General features: G+C 48.7%; 1 protein-coding gene and 1 pseudogene across 1 annotated transcript; one reads left to right on the top strand and one right to left on the bottom strand.

The window, feature by feature from the left end:
- Positions 1-214: 214 nt before the first annotated feature.
- Positions 215-3,291, bottom strand: LOC147971594 (uncharacterized; annotated as a pseudogene).
- Positions 3,292-4,065: 774 nt separating this feature from the next.
- LOC125509230 (mitogen-activated protein kinase kinase kinase NPK1-like) lies at positions 4,066-9,293 on the top strand. The gene is made up of 17 exons (XM_048674153.2): positions 4,066-4,630; positions 4,732-4,773; positions 4,869-4,934; positions 5,028-5,138; positions 5,217-5,297; positions 5,397-5,474; positions 6,076-6,158; positions 6,792-6,873; positions 6,951-7,051; positions 7,176-7,215; positions 7,325-7,384; positions 7,466-7,518; positions 7,615-7,753; positions 7,884-8,102; positions 8,183-8,526; positions 8,646-8,713; positions 8,797-9,293. The coding sequence occupies exons 1-17, from the start codon at positions 4,229-4,231 to the stop codon at positions 8,874-8,876; spliced, it is 2,049 nt and encodes a 682-aa protein (XP_048530110.1). The 5' UTR covers positions 4,066-4,228; the 3' UTR covers positions 8,877-9,293.
- Positions 9,294-17,521: the final 8,228 nt, after the last annotated feature.

The raw sequence follows: 17,521 nt of genomic DNA, 5'->3' as shown, positions 1-17,521 counted from the left end.
CCAGGAGGCACTGTGCTTGAGGGTTGGAATTGTAGCTTGCCACGATATCCTCGATCCATGTTGGTTGGCAGCTTGAGATCGCCATGGTATGCTCTGGATGGTGTAAGCGAGATAGTGCGTCTGCAGCTTCATTCTCCACGCCTTTCTTGTACACAATCTTGTATTGCAACCCGAGCAACTTGGTGAAAGCTCGCTGCTGCCAGGGAGTAGTGAGTCACTGCTCCTGTAAGTAAACCAAGCTGCGTTGGTCTGTCTTGATGATGAACTCCACGGACTGCAGGTACGGTCGCCACTGGTTAACTGCAGCAATCACTGCCAGGTACTCCTTCTCGTAAGTGGACAGACCCTGATACCTGGGCAGAGTGCTTTACTCATAAAAGCGATGGGATGCCCTTCTTGCTGCAGGAATACCCCAATTCCTGTATCGCATGCGTCAGTTTCCACAGTGAATTGTTTCTGAAAATCTAGTAGGGAAAGCACCGATGCTGTGACCAGACCCCGTTTGAGGATTTGAAAGCTCTGTTTAGTGTTGTCTGTCCATACGAACAGTGTTCCCTTCTTGAGGAGATTGAAGAGTGGTCGAGCTAGAATTCCAAACTGCCGAACGAAACGGCGATAGTACCCTGCCAGCCCCAAGAACTGTCTGACTTCCTTCACGTTCGTGGGTGTGGGCCACACAACTACTGCTTCAGTCTTTGTGGGATCTGTTGCCACACCTTCAGCACTGATAACATGCCCCAAGTAGGTTATCCTTTGCTGCCCAAAACTGCACTTGCTTCGTTTCACCTTCCATTGGTCACGGTGAAGGAGTTCAAAGACTTGTCTGAGGTGTTCGGCATGCTCTTGCAGTGTCTTGCTGAACACTAATATGTCGTCGAAGAAGGACATGACACACTCGCGCATCAATGGGTGAAGTGTGTCGGTGATAGCATCGTTAAAGGTTGTGGGCCCTCCAGCCAGGCCATATGAAAAGATCTTGAATTCAAAATGACCCGAGTGAGTTTGGAAGGCAATATTGAATTCCTCCCCTTCAGCCAGTCTGATTTGATGATAACCTGGTCGCAAGTCGAGCTTGGAGAACCACTGAGCCCCGTGTAATTCATCAAGTAGCTCCTCGATCATGGGCACAGGATACTTGCCCACTATGGTCATAGCGTTGAGCTGTCGATAATCTATGCATAACCGCCACGTGCCATCTTTCTTTTTGACTAGGATCACGGGTGAAGAGAAGGGACTGTGGCTACGCTGAATAACACCTGACCTTAATATCTCCTGTACTTGCTTCTCGATCTCATCTTTGTGTTCAGGTTTGTGCCTGTATGGCCTCAAGTTCACCGGCTGTGCTCCAGCCATCAGCGGTATCCTGTGATCGCAATCTCGGCGCGGGGGAAGGCCTGTTGGTTCTCCAAACACATCTTCAAACTGGTCGATAACTTTCTGAATGTTGTCAGGTGTTGGTGTGTACACTTCGTCTCCTTCAGTGACTTGATATAGCTGGACAACTTGCGTTAGTGAGCCCTGTTTTTGCAAGGATTGCAGCTGCAAGGCATTGATCTCGGGGCAGGGGCCAACGCCCTCTTGGTGGCCTCGCAATTGTGCCGGTCCACGCGGAGTGGTGATCAACAACTGTTTGCCCGGCCAGTCCACGCTCATCGGGCTATGTTCCTCGAGCCAGTCCATGCCGAGGATGGCGTCATACACGCCCAACGACAACACCTTCATGTCAGTAATGAACTCGTGCGTCTGCGATACCCAACTGCATTGTGGTATGTGGGAGACGCAGAAAAGTTCGCCTCCTCAGCAACCTTGACGCGACAAGGTCGGCAGAGAGGTAACATGCCCATCAGAACTGACGTGAGGCGCGCGTCGATGAAGGACATAGAGCTCCTGGAATCCACCAGCAGCAGCACCTCGTGGCCTTGCAACCACGCGTGAAGGCGAATCGCCTTCGGGGACGTGTCGCCGGTAAGGGCGTGGCGCGAGATCGCCATCGCTGTTTCTGCTAACGCGTCGTCGAGCAGTGGGCTTGGGGAATCGCCGTCGGAGTCGAGGCCGAACAGCTCGAGGAGCTCCTCGAGGACGTGGAGTTGAACGCTGGTGGGGCAGCTGTGGTCCTGCCCCCAGCGCTCCCCGCACTTGAAGCATAGGCCCTTTGCACGGCGATATTCCCGCAATGCCTTGAGTTTGGTGCTGTCAGCACGGCTGGCCTCCACCGCGCGCCGATCTGTGGCTGTCGGCGTCGTCGGCGGTCGTCCTTGAGGTGGTGGTGGAAGCGCCATGGGTACTCCCGTGCTGTTACGGTGGCTCCAATCCGGGATGGTGGCACGCGCCATGCTGGAGCGCGCGCGCTCTCGCGAGGCACGATCCGCCACCTCCTCCTGGAGCAGCGCCAGGGCGCACGCGGTGTCGAGGTCGGGCGGCCGCTGCACCAGCACCACCGCGTGGATGTCGGCTCAGAGTCCCTCGAAAAAATGGGTAAGGTAATAATAAGGATGAATGGATTCAGAGTATGCAGACAGGTGACTAATAATCAACTCAAATTGCTCAATGTAATCAGCTACGAATGTTTTCCGTGACAGAGAATAAAACTGGCGGATTAGGAGCTGGTGACGGTCGCGACCAAATCTCGTACACAGCAGTGACGAGAATGACTCCCAATCAAACTCAGTCAACTTCCTCTGCACCGATTGCAACCACACCGATGCGGAGCCAGAAAAATTCAGTGAGGCCATTGGGACCCAAAACTTCTCATGTATGTCAAACATGTGAAAATACTGCTCGCACAGTGTCTTCCACAGCCGCGGGTTCTTGCCCGTGAATTGGGGAAACCCGATCGATGGATGAGCCTAGCCAATTCCCGCGAGAAGTTAGCTTGCATGCGCGTATGGAGATGCGATGGTAGACGAGATGGGGAGTTGTGACTGACCGTTGGTCAGGGTGGCCACCCACGCGAACGTCGGTGCCAGACCCCGTGGTAGGACGTCGATGCCGTGGTCGATTGACCCGAGGGCGTCGCCCTCCGCGCGCTTGCTGGTGCCGACGTGGTCATGCAGCGGCGCTGGTGGTGCGGGTGGTGGTGGCGCTGGTGCCTCCACCGGCCGCTCCTCCGTGGTGATTGTAGGTCGCGCTTGGAGTTTGGCGACCGCCGCCGAGCTGATCCACACGCCGCTCCAGATCGGGGCGCCATTGGCCCAGATCGTCCAGCTTGGCGGTGTGGGAGCGGATGTCGGAGTGGATCGCGTCGAGAGAGTTGGTGAGCTTGTCGAAGTAGTCTTTGAAGGACGGATCCATGGCGCTGAGTCGATCCTTGATCGATTTCTACAGCCTCATCTCGATCAGATGCGCTAGGGTGTGGATCGATGGCTCTGAATACCAGATGTTAACAACCCAGTGATATCTCTCTCGATCTATTGCAGTATCTCACGAATCTGGTGGCAATTAGGATTACAATCACTGGATACACAAATTGGGAGGAAGGGAAAGGGAAAGAGAGCCGCCGCCGGTTTCGCCGTGATCCACTGGATACCTAGCGCTTGCGTCTGAGTCAGTGTTAAGTAGCTGGTGGGGAACTGGTTCACACCCACTCCGGCCTGCTGACCCTGCTGTTGGGCCGCTTCTGCCTGATGGGCCGAGCCGGTGGTGAGGCCGGGTCTCTGTCCTTTGTCGAGCCTGAGCTGTCTGTGGCCTTGACATTCGTACTCTCTTCATCCCAAAATACTCCATCCGTTCTTAAATATAAGTCTTTTTAAAGATTTCAACGCGGACTACATACGAAGCAAAATGAGTGAATGTACTCTTGAAAATGTCTATATACATTTGTACGTAGTCTTTATTAAAACCTAGGAGTACTTATATTTAGAAACGGGTGGCTGATTTAGTATGGATTTGAACTGACTGAGCTTCATGGCAGCAGCGCATTCTTTTCCCTGTCCACTTGACCTGACGTGGCACCCGTTCCTGGCGCACAGCGCTCCCCCGGTTAATCAACGCGGCCACACGTACGTACTCCCATCCCCAAAGCCGATTCCTCGCCGCGCCTAACGGTCGCGAGGGGCATCTAGGTCCATTCACCGCCCCCGCAAACCCCAGAATTTCAAAATCCCGCAGCCGAGAGCGGCGCCTCCATCCTCCCCCACTCCCCCCCGATTCGATCCCCACCCCACCATCCGACGCGACGCCGCCGCCGACACGACACCGAAGGCGCGCGCCCGAGCCTAGACCGCGGGCCATGCGACGGGACGCCGCTGGCCCCGGCGGCGGCGCCGGCGCCGGGTTCCACGATCTGTTCGACTCCGTGCGCCGATCCATCAACTTCCGCACCAGCGCCGCCGCGCCCCCGGAGCCTCCGGCGGGCCCCCTCGGCGGGGGCCCTGCGGGGGGTATCGGCGTCCGGATCAGCTCCTGCCTCCGCAAGTCGAGGGGGATGGGGCTGCTCGGGCTCATCTCCAAGAGCCCCTCGCCGCCGCGCCGCCTGCTGCCGCCGACGCCCGTGCCCGCCGACGGGGGCGGCCGCGCGGGGGAGATCCCGCCGATCCGGTGGCGGAAGGGCGAGATGATCGGCTCCGGCGCGTTCGGGCAGGTCTACCTCGGGATGAACCTGGACACCGGGGAGCTCCTCGCAGTAAAGCAGGTGCCGGGATTTCGCGATTTGGTGATCTGGTTTGTACTGTCTGGAGACTTGGAGTCATTCGTTAGACTAACTCCTCTCCCTTGTATGATTTTCGGTTCCAGGTTTTGATCGGGAGCACCAACGCGACCCGGGAGAAAGCCCAAGTGAGTAGCACTTCTCCAACCGATTTGGTTACCAGTTTAGTTGTTGAGGCTTTCCTTTATGTGAGGTGATTTGTGGCTTTTGTTTCTACGATTAGGCGCATATAAGAGAACTTGAGGAAGAAGTGAAGCTCCTCAAGAACCTTTCGCACCCCAATATTGTGGTTAGTAGATGAAAGATCGATTACATTTTAGATTCTCTATACTTGACTGCTAGACTAGTTGTTTGATCTATGTGCTTCCTTTGGTTTGAGAAGAGGTACCTTGGGACAGTCCGTGAGGAAGACACACTGAATATCCTGCTGGAGTTTGTTCCTGGAGGGTCTATCCAGTCGCTTCTTGGAAAACTCGGTTCATTCCCGGAGGCAGTAAGTAACCATCAATCATGTGGTTTTCTGTGATTTGACTCACAGAAGAGAAACTGATTCGTTGTGTATTTTGATCAGGTCATTAGGAAGTATACTAGGCAGATTTTGCAAGGGTTGGAATATCTGCATAGCAATGCAATAATACATAGAGACATTAAGGTAAAAACTCTGAAGCCTGAATATACTAGAGTCTTTGTGTCATTTGATTGTTTGGCTGTGCTAATTATCTTGATGATCATGGGATTGTTTTTAATTCAGGGTGCAAACATTCTTGTTGATAACAAAGGCTGCATTAAGCTTGCTGATTTTGGGGCATCTAAGCAAGTTGCCAAGTTGGTAAGATCGATGTTCAGTATGCTGTTAAGGTCGAGTATAATCTAGCTTGGAAGAAGTAAAGCCTTCATGTGCTTGTCAAGTGATCAAAACAGTAATTTACAACAGAATAGCAAATGTTAAACCTTTCCTGTGTAATTATGCCATCAGATTATGGATTCTTATTTATTGCTCTTGACTACCTGTGTGCATGAAACATGGAAGTGTGAAAAGTGTGAGTTTAGTTCCGAGCAGGCTTATCCAAGGATTAATACATGGTTTGTTAAACTTGCAATTCCAAAATAGGATGGTCCAAAGGATAACATGTTGTTATCCCCCCCCCCCCCCCCTTTATTTTCTTGCGGAGTAACATTATCTTATGTTGCAGTGCCAATCCTCCTAACTTACAATAATATGATTACTGATTTCATGGAAAGACCCTTGCGCACCGTATTGTTGATAACTCCGCACGTTTGTTGCAACATCATTGTATATAAGTTATCCGCCTGCTACAACTTTATCTGTCATTAGTAGATGTGATGATTCATTTGTCACTGTGCTTTCTTTGTGCAAGTAATTCCCATGTCAATGCACTTAACGACAATGTTCAATGCTTTGGTGTCAGGCTACTATGACAGCAGCTAAAACGATGAAAGGCACGCCACACTGGATGGCACCTGAAGTCATTGTGGGGAGTGGGCATACCTTGTATGTGAAACTCTTCCAGTACTTTATTTCTTGCCTTTATTTTTGAATTTGGACAGGCCCAAAGCCTATGCACTAATTAATCCCAGAGTACCATATTTTAGTTCTATATTTTTCCAATACTTTTAAGAAATAAAAAATGCTAAAAGTTTCCCTGCTTCAATGATAAGTTGATAACTTGGAAAATGGAAGTTTTATACCAAATCATGGACCTGGATTGGAACTATCCACTAGACCACTACTAGATTTCGGGGAAGCACGAAAGCACTACTTGGTCAGAACAATATGTCTACCTCCTGAGTTACCCATAGGGCCTTACAGTTCCATTTTGATGTATTAGTTTATTTATGCCTTATTTTTGTCCAAGCACAGAACAAGCTGAGCAGCAAGCAGCAAGCAGCAACAGTATTTCTTATTGTGAGATAATCGGCTAATATTTAATTTGTAGCTTTAATATACACTAAAAAAATATTCTTATGGATGTTTACCTAAAAAAATATTCTTATGGATGTCTAATTTGTACTAACAACTAAGGGAGTATAAGATTATTCTAATGTACAAAAAAACTATTTCATTCATCTCATTCTCTATTTGTTCTTATTTTATGAGCTGATCCCCACCCTTCCAATCTCTCAGCTCTGCAGATATCTGGAGTGTGGGATGCACAGTCATTGAAATGGCTACTGGTAAACCACCATGGAGCCAGCAGTATCAGGAGGTAAACTTTTGTCCTCCCAGGTCCTAAAAGTTGTTTTATTTTTTGGTTATTCATTGCACTAACGAAATCTTTTTCAGGTTGCGCTTCTATTTCATGTTGGAACCACAAAGTCGCACCCACCAATACCTGAACATATCTCACCAGAGGCTAAAGATTTTCTGCTGAAATGCCTGCAGAAGTATGCCTGTTGTTGTCATATCTTTCACCTCACTAATATTTTGTCTGAAAGCATTACAAAACTACTTGCAACTGAAGTTTTCTGACTTTCTTATCTGTTGCTGTGGGTAATTTTCTTCTTCCAGGGAACCAGAGCTGAGGTCTAGCGCGTCAGATTTATTGAAGGTACATTCGATTTGATTTCCTGCATCTTAAACATGTCTATGGTTCTAAGTGTATGATGATGCTATTTTCGTTTGTTTGTAAATGTGACATCTCAAACGACTTATTGCAGCATCCGTTTGTGACCGGAGAATTTGATGACCGGCAGCTACTCAATCGTACTCCACAGAAGGTTGGATTGCTGGCATAATGACGTCGCTTGCTCAGCTTGTTTGGCTTAGTACTAACCTAACCTCTCTAAACAATGACACAGGATGCTTCCGTGAATGAGCTTTTCGCACATGATGCGGATACGCCAACAGAGATGTAAGTAACTCCTGTGATTCCTGAGCTCGTGCCATTCTACACAATCTCATTTTTGTTTTCTTTTTATGACACTGCAACTTATTTAATTGCTCCCAGGGGTTTGAATCATTCTGGCAACTGGTCAACAATTAATTCAAACAGATCATCTAAAATCAAACCCCTATGGGAGGGTGGTGGTGATGACGATGACATGTGTGAGTTTGCTGACAAAGACGATCATCCAGCAGTTGGATCTGTAAGAGTTTTGCTTCAGCTGTTAACTTCTCTAAGAATTTCGTTTGATCTTCTACTCTGCATTTCAAAATTCGATATATGAAAGAAGTTGTTATGTCCTCATGTTTAATTCTGGGGTCTGTCAATTCCAGAGCTATAATCCTATGTCTGAACCATTTGATGATGACTGGAAAAGCAAGTACAACATGAGCCCAGAGCAAAGTTCTCATCAGTCGAGGGAATTTGGTGGATTAGCCAAGCATCCTGAAAGCAGCATGACCGAAAATGATTTTACCTTCCCTTGCGAGGGAAGTTGTGAAGATGACGATGTACTTACCGAGTCAAAAATAGAAGCATTTCTTGATGAAAAGGTACTTTACACTTATGAGAATACACAAATACAGTACCTTACTGCTAGTACTTAAATGCTACTTGCTGGTTTTCTCGTCAGGCCCTTGATCTGAAGAAGCTACAAACACCTTTATATGAAGAATTCTACAATAAAGTGAATGCCGGGAGCTCTCATGGAGTTGATCAAACTTCCAATGGTAAATTCATAAATAGTCCGAAACTACCCCCTCGTGGAAAGTCGCCTCCAGGTAAGATGAGGGGAGGTCCAGCGGTGGCAACGCCTTGTGATACCATTTTGAATAGCAGTACGATGGCTGAAAGCTGCAGCAGGCAATTCTCAAGAGACGGCGGTGTAGATAGCAGCCGGATTTTGAGAGAAATAGCTTCCCCTCAGCTCAATGAGCTTGGGGATAAAGTTCATATTGATGTCCAAGATAGCCCAAGGTTTGCTTACATACCTAACCTTGCTTCGATGACTGAAATTATGTGCAAAAACCTTAGGTGCATTGCATCTCTGCTAGCACTGGTACATGATCTAATAGGGGACTTATTTCTGATAACAGCATCAGCTTTGCTGAGAGGCAACGAAAATGGAAAGAGGAGTTGGACCAGGAGCTTGAGAGGGAAAGAGGTAAGTGTAGCTTCTGTTACCTACTCCTAAGTAAGTCGACTCATGAAATAGTTTATTGAATGTTGATTTCATTTCACCAACAGTGATGAGGTTAGCTGGCTGTGGCAAGACACCGTCTCCAAGTAGACGGCCCAGCATCGGGAAGCGAGAGCGCCATCAATAGACAGCAACACTCGTTCCACAGTGACCGAAGATAGCTATACAGTGCTAGTGACTGGCGGCAACAGCAGTACAGTCTGCAAGGCTTGATTGTTCGCCACAGTGCATATCCAGATGGCTGCCCGAATCAGGCTGGTGCAAGTAGATCTTCTTCCAACTTCAAAGAGGACCGGGGTAGGGGGCAGCCTTCTGGACTCATGGCCATGACCATAGCGCTACCCGAAGAACGGCGTACTAACCTGGGAGAACGTTGTGCTGACAGTTTCCTGCCAAGGGTTGTGGCATTTTTCATTCTTTGCGGTGCTATGCGTGCTCTGTTTCAGTCGCATGGCTTATATTTGAGGCCTATATATTGAAAACAAAGTTTGTTGTATAGATTTTGGGTTGGCGAGCAACATGGGGCATGGGGCTTGGTTTTGTATGGAGCTTGTTTATGGAAAGCGTGTAATAAGCCAAGTAATGCAGATTATGGAAGATTTCGTTTGTTGATTGTTAATTTCCTTCAGGCGCTTCAGTTTGGTGAAGTTGTTGTACACTCTGAGCAGCTGCAATACTGAACACATGCCACTATGTAAGTTTGATTCTCTCTCTCGCTGAAAGTATAAAATGATACGAGGATATGATTTGCTTCTTTCTCATTCGAGCTGAACAAAGCAACATCAGGGCCTACATACTCTGCTACACACTTAACATTGCTGAAGAAACGTTTAATCTACTAAAAAAATTGGAAATTGGTGAAATTGCTCTTTGTTGTGTTCGACAGGATTACATGAAAGAGGACAATGAGAAAACAGAGAAGGGAGGGCGACAGTTTCAACACCAAAGTCCTGTTTAGGGGAGGGAGTACAAAAAAATGGGTTAACGACTTGAGATCCTCCAAGTCCCTTTCTTTTTTTCTGACAGAGGGATCATCCAAGTCCTTGTACAAGAGAGGTGCTTATATTCATGTGAGCATTTACAAGAGGTGACATAAAGAACTTATAACTATTATACAATGTTGATGTATAAATGTATTGTTTAGTCTTTTCTAACAGATCGGTCTTTTGATTGCATTGGCTAAAGCATGCACTTCTACATATAACACATACTTTTACTGTACTGTCTAGATCTTGCCCTGCTTGTTTCGGCTTTAGGCTGGCAAGTCTTTTGCCCGGTTAAAAAAAAACAGATTCTTGCAGGAAAAACTAGAAGCTGAAACAAAACAACTATTTGGAATTAGCTTTGCCAATGAAGGTGAATCTGAATTCAGACCATTTTTAGTGCAATTACCCAAAGTACGATCCCAGTATGCGTTAGCACCCCCCTTGAATCCCACACTAAACAAAAACACAAAACCACCGTATGTTAGCCCCCTCCCCCCAGCCCACCTCGAATCCCACACTAAACCAAAACACAAATTATGCATGCCCTTAGCGATTCTTCACATATTTTGGGTGCAAAGTTGTTGTGGGAAATTGGGATTGAGGAAAATCTCTTTCCCCGGTCAGCTTTACAAATTTGTTTGTACATATCTAAAATTGTTCACGGTTGTGATAACTTTTTCATTGGGTGCAAAACATATTGTATCGTCTCACTTTCGGTTGGTTGAAAAATAGTATTTCTCAGGTGAACTTGTTTTTTCATATTAGAAAATATGGTATCTTGCAGGATCTTTGACAGTTCTCAACATCGACTGAGAATTAGCATATGTGTTTTTGGAGGAATTCAAAAAAATAAAAAGGATGTGGGAAAGACACAAGATAAATCTTCGTGAATCTTGTCGAGGTCATCGCCGCCATCCTCTACTTCACAAGTTGCAATTACATCTATGGTAAAATCAAGCTCACGTCGAGCCGGCGGTGATGAAACTCTTCTCATAAGAACGTCGCTAATCCAACACCAGTGTCGAAGTTTTCCTAGTGCGATACCTATCGCCACAACACCATTTAGGGAAAAGAGAAAACAGAGGTGACCCGGCAACCAACATCACCGGGGTTTCCTCACCCCCGTCGACTGCTCTATCGGTAGTAGGAGGGAGGGGAACCTAAAAGTGCATCTAATTCCCTTGATGGATTTTTGGTAATTAATGTCAACATATCTCAAGAAACTAATGATTTATCTAGCTTATCTCAGGAAAGTTCCTTCTAGTTGCAACGAAGGAAATGAAAGGCGACCCCCACAAATTATCATGAAGAAAAGTGTTGGCAAAGCTAAGGATTCTCCATTTTTATTTTAGTGGTCCAAAATCGCACTGAGTCCATAGACATTACCGATACTATTTAAAAGGGACGAGGATGTTATGATGAGTTTCTTTCCCCGTGTGCTTAACACTCAAACCAAATGCCCTCAAAAGCCTTCGAACTTCCTCCACTATATATAGCTAACTTTCCTACCTTTTCAGAGCTGCCAAGCTCTTCCAGTCGAACCGCCGAGTAGTTCGTCTAGATATAGCCGTTGCAAACTCTAGCATGTCGAAGTTGCCAACCATTCCGTTCGAAACCACCGACATAGTTGGCAAACCTTCGGCTGCCCTCTCGAAATTTCCAAACACCGCTCGATCAGAATTTCTAAAGTGGTTACAGAGAATGTGCCACTTCCAAGGTAGTTGCCTTGGAGACTGAATGCTATCTGGTGAAACACAAACTAGCGAGACGCTTATTCATGCGTGCAGATGGCCCGATCTTTCACGGCGACTCTTGATCAACTGTTCGTCACCCACCTTGTTCCTCCTCACAACCTCCAATAATAATTTTCACCCGCGTACAAAATACACAAATAAAAATAATGATCCCCTTGGATCAGTATGTAGGCATCGATATGATGATCAACCCTCCGTCGCTCGTAAATTTTCACGATGAAAAAATCATAGATAATACACAAGATATGGCTGCCCATAACTCGAACATTTTTCTATATATCTCGTAACTCACGAATAAACAAAAGCTATCTAACTCCTCGGTACACTCGCTATAGCCTGCCTGTTATATGGACAATGCATGTCAACCAAGTCGTGGATGGCTAGGACTAGGAAAGTAAATAGGATCCTAAAAGCATCTCTAGTAGATCCCTTAAAAGTTGACCCATAAAAACGAGTATAAGAGCATCTCCAGTCGTTCGGCCCCAGGGAGTCGAAATATTGTCGCTTGGGGGCCAACGGGCGGTAGTTTCGGCGTGCGAGGGGGAGGGGCTCGGGTTCCCAGCCGACCCCCCAAAGTTCGCCCCCCAGCCATCGATATCGGCCCAAATTTGGCGCAAATTGGCCCAAATTCATCATTCTTCGGCACAAAATTCATCATAAACTAATTTTTATCACATAGTTCGTCACATAAATTAATACAAATCGAGTAGTTCAACGAAGCAAACTCATAATTCAAACACAAATTAAAACTCATAGTTCATCACGCATCGAACTAGGCGTTGCCCTTGAGCCTCCATAGGTGCTCCACCGGATCGTGTCGCAATTCTTGATGCACCTGTGGGTCTCGGATCTCCTGACGCATATTGAGGAAGGCAACCCACGATGCCGGTAACTGGTGGTCAACTTGGACAAGAGGACCCTGCCTGTAATATGGTTCAGTGTCGAATACTAGCTCTTCCTGCTCGCTCTCAGTGATCATGTTGTGCAAGATGACACAACAAGTCATGACTTCCCACATTTGATCTTTCGACCAGGTCAGAGCGGGGTACTGGACAACAGCAAATCGAGATTGGAGCACACCAAATGCCCGCTCGACATCCTTCTTGCAAGCCTCGTGACACTTGGCAAAGTAGGAGTTTTTGCCTCCTGGCACAGGGGTTAGTCTTCACAAATGCGGACCATCTCGGATAGATGCCATCTGCTAGGTAGTACCCTTGTTTTAGTGGTGCCCATTGACCTCGAAGTTCATCGGAGGAGCATGACCTTCAACAAGCTTGGCAAAGACATTCGAGCACTGCAGTACGTTGATGTCACTGTGATTTCCTGGCATACCAAAGAAGGAGTGCCAAATCCAGAGGTCCTGTGTGGCCACCGCCTCAAGTACCACACTGCAAGCTCCTTTGGCGCCTTTGTACATCCCATGCCAAGCAAATGGATAGTTTTTCCATGCCCAATGCATGCAGTCGATGCTTCCAAGCATCCCAGGGAATCCTCTTGCTGCATTCTGTGCTAGAATCCGAGCAGTGTCTTCAGCATTGGGTGATCGCAAGTATTGTGGTCCAAACACTGCCACCACTGCCTTGCCAAACTTGTACAAACACTCAATGGTGGTGGACTCGACCATGCGTCCATAGTCTTCCAGTGTATCACCGAGAGCTATGTATGCAAGCATCCTCATAGCTGTCATGCACATCTGAGTGAGGTGAATCCAAGTGTGCCGGTGCAATCCTTCTTGCAAATTTAGTAGTTGTCGAACTCCCGGATGGAATTCGCAATCTTGAGGAAGAGCTTTCGGCTCATTCGATAACGGCACTGAAATACTTTCTCGTCGTGCAGTGGAGCGTCGGCGAAGTAGTCGGTGTAGAGAAAGCAGTAACCCTCCAGCCGATGCCTCTACTTGCTCTTACGGCGGCCTGGCGCCGAGCCACCTCGCCGCGGCTTTGCATTGCTCGCAAACAGGCCGGCCAGAGCCGCGAGGACCATGAGGTGCTCTTCGTCCTGAGTGTCGGTCTCGGCTTCCTCCTCCAGCAGCGCCGTGACCGCCTCCTCGTCGTCGGAGTCCATCACCGAACAGGCAAATCGTCAAACACCTGGCAGGCGTGGGAGGTGCGCAGCCGTCGGTATCCCCTGCCTGTGTGGTCGTAGCGCTGGAAAGCTCGCCCAGGAACGGGATGGAGGCAGCGCGGCGAAACCCTCTCTTTTCGGCGGGGAAATGGCCTTTCAAGCGGTGGACCACCGGCCGTGGCAGGTGGGCGGCATCAGGATCGGCACGGTAGTGAAAAGGCAGGTGTCGTCCTATATATAGCGCGCGGGGGCGAATTTGGGCGAAGAAAAGTATTTTTTTCGTCTGACAGTGGTGGCCCCCGTGGCGCTTTTCCTTCCTCCGGAGCCCCCAAGCGCCCCCAGTGCGCTGGGTTCGGCCTGAGATCGCCGGGCCAAAAAATGGGCCGAATCGGCGCAATTCGGCGTCCTGGGGGCGCCACTGGGTTTTTTTTCGGCGCCGGCGGAAAAATCGCGTCCTGGGGGCCTGTTGGGGGCGTGAGTGGAGATGCTCTAAGGGGCACTGCAAACTGTTTTTACGGTGCAAAATTGCTCCGGGCAGAGCAGGCCCCGTAAATGAAACTATATCCCCCTATAGCCCTTTTTTTCCTCTCGTCCCGGCAGATCCCGTCTCCGGCCACGACGTGCCTCGCCCCGGCGCCGCCCGCCTCCCCCTGCCCTGACTGCGTGCTCCCTGGTGCGTCTTCCCGTCCTAGATTGAGTCGGTACCGCCCGCCGCCGCGCACGCGCTCCATGGCTTGGCCGCGTGAGCTCCCGCCCCCCCGGCGTGGCCGCGTGAGCTCCCCGACACCCTCTGCCCTTCTTTGGCGTCGCCCCGCCCTGATTCGGGCCACCGGTGGCATGCTCCGCCCTACCCGTGGACGGCCTCACCTCAGCAGTGGAGGTCGAGCCAGCTGCAATTCGGATCTGTGGTGGCAAATTCCGGCGTGCGAGGGCTTCTTTCGACATGTAGCGACGGATTCCGGTGAGATCCGGGTAGATTCCGGCCAGTTCCACGGCGACGCGTCTGCTCTAATGAACTGTGTACTGCCTTCGAAACTGTACATATAAGGTTCTCGTGGATAGATTTTCAGTGCCCTTTAAAAGGTTTAAGGGCCGAACAAGTTTTACCGGATCTGCCAGATGTTGTTTTCTTGGCCAAAACTATAAACACCTCTTTTTTATGGATTTGACCACTTTAAGGGGTCTCCTAGAGATGCTCTAACTACCCAAAGGAATGTAACTACACTAGGAAACTTCCTAACAGAAAATCCTTATTGATTACACTAGGACAATGCCCGTGTGCTGCAACGGGATATAAATATTTTAGTTTGTTATCTCGTGATTTAACTGTCCATACAAGTGTGATTGTGTAAATAAATGTTTACCAAATCCTGCCCATATTAACGTGTTGCGGTTTAGTAAGTAAATTAATGTGATTGAGCTATATACTGTGAAGGTGCGTCTGCCGTGTAAATGATGAAGAATTCTACCTGGCAGGAAATTAAATGCTACTTAGTTTTTAAGTAGTAGGGATTGATGTGATCCATTTGGAAGGTCTCATTGTACTACTGAGTAAATAGACAGTTTTTTGATTAAATTAATCCATGAATAAATTACTAGCATGGCATTGACAGAAATAAACACATGTTGATATTCGATCATGCAAGTACATACTATGCTAATAGCAGATCCATCTATGGATAACGCTAGCATGGTTAAAACAGAAATCAATAGGAGCGGGATAAACAAGTTATACCCTCCAATCGGCCAGGCAGAGGCCACAGTGGTGACAGCAGCGGCGTCCTCGGCGACCTTCTTCTTGGTTTCGAGCTTCTCGGCGGTGGCACGTTTGGCGTCAGTGGACATGGTGATGACGAAGGCGACGTGGACGTAGAGGAAGTACTCAATCGGAGGCAAGCAGTCACGTAGTCGCTCCCCAAAAGCCTAATCGCCCCTCTCCCGTACAGGATCCAGAGAGGCGGGGTTTCGGAGGCATGCTCTTCCGTCAACCGTGTACACGGTGAACGGGATGGAGTCACCGGCGGCAGCTGTTGGGGAACGTAGCAGAATTTTTAAATTTTCTACGCATCACCAAGATCAATCTATGGAGTAATCTAGCAACGAGGGGAAGGGGAGTGCATCTACATACCCTTGTAGATTGCTAAGCGGAAGCGTTGCGAGAACGCGGATGAAGGAGTCATACTCGTAGCGATTCAGATCGCGGTTGATTCCGATCTAAGCGCCGACAACGGCGCCTCCGTGTTCAACACACGTGCAGCCCGGTGACGTCTCCTACGCCTTGATCCAGCAAGGGGAGAAGGAGAGGTTGGGGAAGACTCCGTCCAGCAGCAGCACAACGCGTGGTGGTGGTGGTGGAGGAGCGCGGAACTCCAGCAGGGCTTCGCCAAGCACTACGAGAGACAAGGAGGGAGAGAGGTAGGGCTGCGCCTTGGGAGAGAATAACTCATGTCTTGGGCAGCCCCTAGACCTCAACTATATATAGGGGGGGGGGCTACGCCCCCTCTAGGGTTCCCACCCCAAGGGGTGCGGCAGCCCCAGATCCCATCTAGGGTGGCGGCCAAAGGGGGGAGAGGGGGAGGCGCACCTGGGGTGGGCCTTAGGGCCCATCTGCCCTAGGGTTTGCCCCCCTCTTCTCTTGAGGCGCCTTGGGCCTTGGTGGGGGGCGCCCTAGCCCACCTAGGGGCTGGTCCCTTCCCACTATTGGGCCACACAAGCCTCTAGGGCTGGTGGCACCTCCCGGTGGACCCTCGGACCCTTCCGGTGGTCCCGGTACATTACCGGTGATGCCCGGAACACCTTCGGTGGCCAAATCCTCACTTCCTATATATGAATCTTTACCTCCGGACCATTCCGGAACTCCTCGTGACGTCCGGGATCTCATCCGGGACTCCGAACAACATTTGGTAACCGCGTACATACTTTCCCTATAACCCTAGCGTCATCGAACCTTAAGTGTGTAGACCCTACAGGCTCGGGAATCATGCAGACATGGCCGAGACAACTCTCCGGTCAATAACCAACAGCGGGATCTGGATACCCATGTTGGCTCCCACATTCTCCACGATGATCTCATCGGATGAACCACGATGTCAAGGATTCAATCAATCCCGTATACAATTCCCTTTGTCTACTGGTATATTACTTGCCCGAGATTCGATCGTCGGTATCCTGATACCTTGTTCAATCTCGTTACCGGCAAGTCTCTTTACTCGTTCCGTAACACATCATCCCGTGATCAACTCCTTGATCACATTGTGCACATTATGACGATGTCCTACCAAGTGGGCCCAAAGATACCTCTCCGTCACACGGAGTGACAAATCCCAGTCTCGATTCGTGCCAACCCAACAGACACTTTCGGAGATACCTGTAGTGCACCTTTATAGCCACCTAGTTACGTTGTGACGTTTGGTACACCCAAAGCATTTCTACGGTATCCGGGAGTTGCACAATCTCATGGTCTAAGGAAATGATACTTGACATTAGAAAAGCTTTAGCATACGAACTACACGATCTTGTGCTAGGCTTAGGATTGGGTCTTGTCCATCACATCATTCTCCTAATGATGTGATCCCGTTATCAACGACATCCAATGTCCATGGTCAGGAAACCGTAACCATCTATTGATCAACGAGCTAGTCAACTAGAGGCTTACTAGGGACATGGTGTTGTCTATGTATCCACACATGTATCTAAGTTTCCTATCAATACAATTCTAGCATGGATAATAAACGATTATCATGAACAAGGAAATATAATAATAACCAATTTATTATTGCCTCTAGGGCATATTTCCAACAGTCTCCCACTTGCACTAGAGTCAATAATCTAGTTCACATCGCCATGTGATTAACACTCACAGGTCACATCGCCATGTAACCAACATCCAAAGAGTTTACTAGAGTCAATAATCTAGTTCACATCACTATGTGATTATCACTCAATGAGTTCTGGGTTTGATCATGTTA

The sequence above is a fragment of the Triticum urartu genome, chromosome 5A (assembly GCF_056163025.1).
Source record: "Triticum urartu cultivar PI428250 chromosome 5A, HENAU_Tu73, whole genome shotgun sequence".
Taxonomy (NCBI): domain Eukaryota; kingdom Viridiplantae; phylum Streptophyta; class Magnoliopsida; order Poales; family Poaceae; genus Triticum; species Triticum urartu.
Note: the sequence above shows the minus strand (reverse complement) of the source record. Positions and strands in the feature narration are given on the sequence as shown.

Bases quoted from the DNA above. Each gene is read 5' to 3' on its own strand.
- LOC125509230 (XM_048674153.2), top strand. From the start codon at position 4,229: ATGCGACGGGACGCCGCTGGCCCCGGCGGCGGCGCCGGCGCCGGGTTC. The intron at 4,774-4,868 runs GTGAGTAGCACT...TTCTACGATTAG, and splicing joins CGACCCGGGAGAAAGCCCAA to GCGCATATAAGAGAACTTGA. The intron at 8,714-8,796 runs GTAAGTGTAGCT...TTTCACCAACAG, and splicing joins GGAGCTTGAGAGGGAAAGAG to TGATGAGGTTAGCTGGCTGT.